Source organism: Archocentrus centrarchus, chromosome 16, assembly GCF_007364275.1.
Source record: "Archocentrus centrarchus isolate MPI-CPG fArcCen1 chromosome 16, fArcCen1, whole genome shotgun sequence".
Taxonomy (NCBI): domain Eukaryota; kingdom Metazoa; phylum Chordata; class Actinopteri; order Cichliformes; family Cichlidae; genus Archocentrus; species Archocentrus centrarchus.
Window position 1 is genome coordinate 1,168,125 of NC_044361.1, and position 5,934 is coordinate 1,174,058.

Genomic DNA, 5,934 nt, shown 5'->3' on the forward strand with positions numbered 1-5,934 from the left:
GGTTTATTTGAAGAGTTTCAGTCAGGTTTCAGAATTCATCACAGTACAGAAACAGCATTAGTGAAGGTTACAAATGATCTTCTTACAGCCTCTGACAGTGGACTCATCTCTGTTCTTGTCCTGTTGGACCTCAGTGCAGCTTTTGATACTGTTGACCATAACATTTTATTACAGAGATTAGAGCTTGCTATAGGTATTAAAGGTACTGCACTGCAGTGGTTTGAATCATATTTATCTCATAGACTCCAATTTGTTCATGTAAATGGGGAGTCTTCTTCACACACTAAGGTTAATTATGGAGTTCCACAGGGTTCTGTGCTAGGACCAATTTTATTTACATTATACATGCTTCCCTTAGGCAGTATTATTAGAAAGCACTGCATCAATTTTCATTGTTATGCAGATGATACTCAGCTTTACCTATCAATGAAGCCAGATGACACACATCAATTAGTTAAACTGCAGGAATGTCTTACAGACATTAAGGCCTGGATGACCTCTAATTTCCTGCTTCTAAATTCAGATAAAACTGAAATTCTTGTTCTCGGCCCCACAAATCTTAGAAACATGGTGTCTAACCAGATACTTACTCTGGATGGCATTACTTTGGCCTCCAGTAATACTGTGAGAAATCTTGGAGTCATTTTTGACCAGGATATGTCCTTCAATGCACATATTAAACAAATATGTAGGACCACTTTTTTGCATTTGCGCAATATTTCTAAAATTAGAAACATCCTTTCTCAGAGTGATGCTGAAAAGCTCATTCATGCATTTATTACTTCTAGGCTGGATTATTGTAATTCATTATTATCAGGCTGTCCTAAAAGCTTCCTGAAAAGCCTTCAGCTGATCCAAAATGCTGCAGCTAGAGTACTGACAGGGACTAGAAAGAGAGAGCAGATTTCTCCCATATTGGCTTCTCTTCATTGGCTCCCTGTTAAATCTAGAATAGAATTTAAAATTCTTCTCCTCACCTACAAGGTCTTGAATAATCAGGCCCCATCTTATCTCAAAGACCTCATAGTCTCATATCACCCCAACAGAGCACTTCGCTCTCAGACTGCTGGCTTACTTGTGGTTCCTCGGATACTTAAGAGTAGAATGGGAGGCAGAGCCTTCAGCTTTCAGGCCCCTCTTCTGTGGAACCAGCTTCCAGCTTGGATTCGGGAGACAGACACCCTCTCTATTTTTAAGATTAGGCTTAAAACTTTCCTTTATGATAAAGCTTATAGTTAGGGCTGGATCAGGTGACCCTGAACCATCCCTTAGTTATGCTGCTATAGGCCTAGTCTGCTGGGGGGGTTCACATAATGCACTGTTTCTCATTCACCTTATTTACTTTGTTTATACTCCACTCTGCATTTAATCATTAATTGATATTAATCTCTGGCTCTCTTCCACAGCATGTCTTTCTCTTCCCTCAGCCCAACAGGTCGCGGCAGATGACCCCCCCTCCCTGAGCCTGGTTCTGCTGGAGGTTTCTTCCTGTTAAAAGGGAGTTTTTCCTTTCCACTGTCGCCAAGTGCTGCTCATAGGGGGTCGTTTTGACTGTTGGGTTTTCTCTGTATTATTGTAGGGTCTTTACCCACAATACAAAGCGCCTTGAGGCGACAGTTTGTTGTGATTTGGGGCTATATAAATAAAATTGAATTGAATTGAATTGGATTTACTTACATATAAACATAAAATCTGAAGAAAGAATAATTAACCATCACAAGCAGTTTGTGTACAACCGGAGATTCTGTTTGTCTAACGTGTTTGTTTCCTTCCTGCTGATGAAGACCAGTCAGAGAATCAGCCACAAAATAATAGATAACATTTTGCTCCAAGTTTGCAGTTTTGCCCGAGACTGCACAAAACAGGACGGATGCTTTCAGCGGTTTCTGCCAAAATGCGTCTGCAAGGAAAACAGACACTATCAGATATCTTGATAAGGCAGCATGCATGCTAACAAAGCATGCATGACCATGAGAAAACAATGGGATTTAAACAAACAAAGAACCATCATCTAGCAGTTTAAATCATAGCAACATTTTGATCTTACAATAGACTCTGAGTCTGCACTGAAATAATCACACTGTTGCAACATTTTATTATTAATAAATCAACACAATAAAATTGCACTGAAAAAGTCTCCAGAAGGAATGATGAGAAAGTCGTTATTATACTCCTGTTTTCATGCATGGAGTCTTTCTGTCTCCTGTCTCTTTAAAAATAACGGAACTTGACTATAGTGCAGAGAAACAACATAAAAAATACACAGAATTACATAATAACCAGTCAACTAGATTCTTCTTCTAATTAAAATATCACCCACAAGTCCAAGTCTTAATTACGTGTCCCACAGTGCAACAATCTGCAATTGTAGCAGTCGAGCTACAATCACTGTGATTCATGGAGTTCGTTCTTTAGATGGCTGGAGTCCTGAATAAGCTACATTACCATCCACTGCTTGACATAGTTTGAATTTGAGTTCGTGTGCTCATGAAATAAATCAGAGTTTGTTTGATCTGCTGTGTTTGTGTCTGAAGCGCCGGGGCTGCCGCACTCCCCAAAACCACTGTCAATTGTGTCCAGGTCCACATGAGGGTAGCCATCTTCTGACTGCTCAAATGAGTCGAGGGATACCCTCTCCGGTTCATTAAACTGAGCACGATGCTGAAAGTTGATGTTTTCCACTAGTAGGTCATTGGCTATTTGGTTTTCATGTTGTGGTAATACCCCACTTTGTCTGTCCATCCTGGACATGTGACGCTCCTCTAAATCATACCTGTTGTCTTCCTCAAATGAACCCAAGCTTTCTCCATCTTGGTAACTTCTGAGGGAACTCTGGGATGTGACTTCCTCATCAAACTCCTCTCCAGATAAGGTTACGGTATGGATGGAGATGTGTCCGGTGGAGTGGCTGTTGCCCTTTGAACTATCGCGATCCTGAAAGTGCAGCAGCAGGTTGCTGTGAGGCTGCTGCAGGTGAAGGATGTGGCCGCCTTGGTTGCTCTCGTTGTCCTCGCTGTCTCTTTGCTTCTCGTTGCTCCAGTGAAGGATGTCGTGCTGCTTGTCACTCGTCATCCCGGCATTTGAGCTGATCCTCAGGTAATCACACTCGCTGAATGCAGGCTTCACCCACTCCTACGACAGAACAAGCAAACACATTAACTCAGAGAAGAGGAGCCTATAGAGAGCCTGTAGAGCTCATATTGAAACAGCAAATATGTTTGGCACAACAATGCATTCAGATCACAGTTCTGCTTGCAAGATCTGCCAGACATGACAGGCTTGTTTAAAAAAAAGCGAGAGAGAGAGATGGCCTACATAAATGCTAAAAGTCACTCTGTCATCTTTTCAGGAAGCAGTTACACCACGAAAGTTGAATGAGAATTAAAATGCTTTCTCTCTTTCAGAACAGTGCCATCATTGACTGAGTGTAGTTTGAGCTGATGGCTCTGCTGCTGCCCTTCCACACATCCAACTGGATCATGTAGGGCAAATATTTAAGCTGTTTCCACCTGCCAACAGTTGCTGCATGTCTGCAAGCTGCTTTGCAACCCACACCCACCTTTTCCTTTGATGAAGTATTTAAATTTGAATAACAGATCTATTAGCATTGTTCTGTGTGGGGGTCTTGCTGCTCTCTCCCCACCTCCAGCTTTCACTGCATGCTTGTGGAAGGACGGGGAGGTCCCAGAATGGCGGAAAGCTGCCAAACGCACATTATTGCAGGCGCCAATATCAATCTTCATTTGCTTATTGTGGTAGATAATGGACTTCACTGTTTTCATGGTAACTATGTGTTGCCATGTAAAAAGCACATTTTAAAAGAGCAAAAGGCCTTCACGTTAATGTTGAGAACCTACTTCCTTATCTTATCTTGTGTGAGTGTGGGTGAGACATCCGGACAAGTACCTAAATGTAAGGGGCTTTCACAGCATTCAGCAGGACCGAAAGATTTAGATGTTATTGTGAGGATCAGAAATGTTTAAATAGTAGAAATGTGTTAGACCCCATGGCTGCTAAAATTCTTCTGTTTCTACTATTCACCCCAATTCAGACACAAGCTGAAAACATTTGACCATTAGCAGTCGCTACTTTTAGCAATCTAGACAAACAGGAAGAGGAAATAAGGGGTCAGCAGCCTTGTGTCTGCATATATGACCTCTACTCAGTGAGAAAATATTTGCATTTAATGCACCCTTAAAGTATGTCTTAAAAGCACATGACTTCACAGCAACCCACACGTGTCAGTGAGGTGTAAAATTTCTGCAGCCAGCCATCGGCTCAGTGCAGCACGGTGATGGCCAGATAAGCATGAATCAGTTTCTCAATGCACAGGCCACCACATCCTGAACAATGCTCATCAGCACAACCGAATCATTTTAAGTCTCTGAGAAAAAGGAAACACTGCACCACAAGTGTGAAAGATCCTGCAAACAAACTAGTGCCATATCTGCTGCAGCGATCCTAAAGACGTAATACACACTCAAAAAAAGAGAGACGGAAAAAAGAGAAAGTGCTTTCTTTAGCAGAAAAGATTGTGCTTAAGAACTTTGCATGGGCCCCTATCCCCTATCACCCCTATCAGAGGGGTGGTGGTTCAATCCCTGGCTCCTCAAGTCTCCATGTTTACCACCAGTACTCCCGCAGGTGGTCAGAATGACCACCGCCTATGGGAATTCAGGTAGTTCTAAAAATCCTGGGAGTTCTAGTAAAATAATGAACCCTGTGAAATACTTAAAGAACTACAGGAATACTGTATGAAAGTGTGTGGGAACAGGTGAATGCGGTTTGTAGTGAAAGTGTGCTTCAAGTGCCAGTTCACTACCAGTTCACTTACAATACTGCCACCTTGTGGTAAAAGGTAATATGAGCTAGAGAACTTATCATGCAAGTATACTGAATACTGAATTAGTGCTTTTCTTAAAATAAAACCATTCAGAATAACCTGCTGGGGCCAAATTAAGAGTGTTCAACATTTACTCGGTCCCATCGTAATAATGCTGAGCAGTGTGATTCTGCCAGCTACTCCTTCTCTTCAAGAAGTCTGGACCAGCTTTAAAGGATCAGGTTCCCTGAATCCAGCAGGTATTCCCCAACAGGTAAAGCAGGAAGTGATGGTTGGAGGAGACTGACAGTAGAAACCAAAATTACTCAAAAAAAAAAAAAAAAAAAAAGCGCGGGGGGGGGGGGGGGGGGGGGGGGCTGTAACTTAAAAGCTGCAACTTTAAACTGCTCTAACTGAAATATTACAAGCCAAATTCTGAAAGTCAAATAATAATAATAATTATTATTTAGCAAACTAAGGAAGTACAACTGCAGCACTGCAGTGATGCCATGCTGCCTCTGATCTTTGCTGCTGCAGCAGCACCCTCTATTGAACAGTGTGTGTAACTGCATGCATGCGCAGCGCTGGCAGGTTCAGGTTCAGCTCGCTGTCTTCCAGCTCAGCTAAAGTGAGAGCTGAGGGGGAGGGAGGTGTGTTTTCTCAGGCAGGTGCTTTTTTTGTTATTACTGCTGAGCTAATTTTATACTTTTTGGCGAGGTGGAACATTCACAATGGAAGAACCATTACATTTTCTACGGGGATGAACCTGAGACTTCGACAACAACCACGCTCTCCAAGTGCTCCTTCAGTTTAAATGTGTGTTTAAATCATACTCGAGGTTCTTTTTAGCTGTTTGTATATAGTCTACACTCCATCTGCTGGGACATAAAATGAGTCAACATAAAGAAAAACAGGAGTGTATTTTATTATAAATAATAATTTATGTGTGTCCCTGAGCACACTGGGGAAAAAACAAAAGCTAATAGAAGATTAAAACAATCATAAAGCAGCAACAAAACTATTTCATAAGTGCAAACCACAACGCTTTCACTTTGTGCACCCTTCAGACTAAAAACAGGTTTTTTTTAGTCTGATAAAAATGACAGAGATCA

The 5,934-nt window shown here is 41.7% G+C and overlaps 1 protein-coding gene across 1 annotated transcript in view; it reads right to left on the minus strand.

Annotated features, from left to right (window-relative positions):
• Positions 1-2,205: 2,205 nt before the first annotated feature.
• LOC115794951 (interleukin-21 receptor-like) overlaps positions 2,206-5,934 on the minus strand; it is a 9,332-nt gene continuing 5,603 nt past the window's right edge. The window contains exon 9 of the mRNA XM_030750664.1: positions 2,206-3,132. Within this exon, the coding sequence (XP_030606524.1) occupies positions 2,437-3,132 (696 nt within the window). The 3' untranslated portion in view covers positions 2,206-2,436. The remainder of the gene's footprint in view (positions 3,133-5,934) is intronic.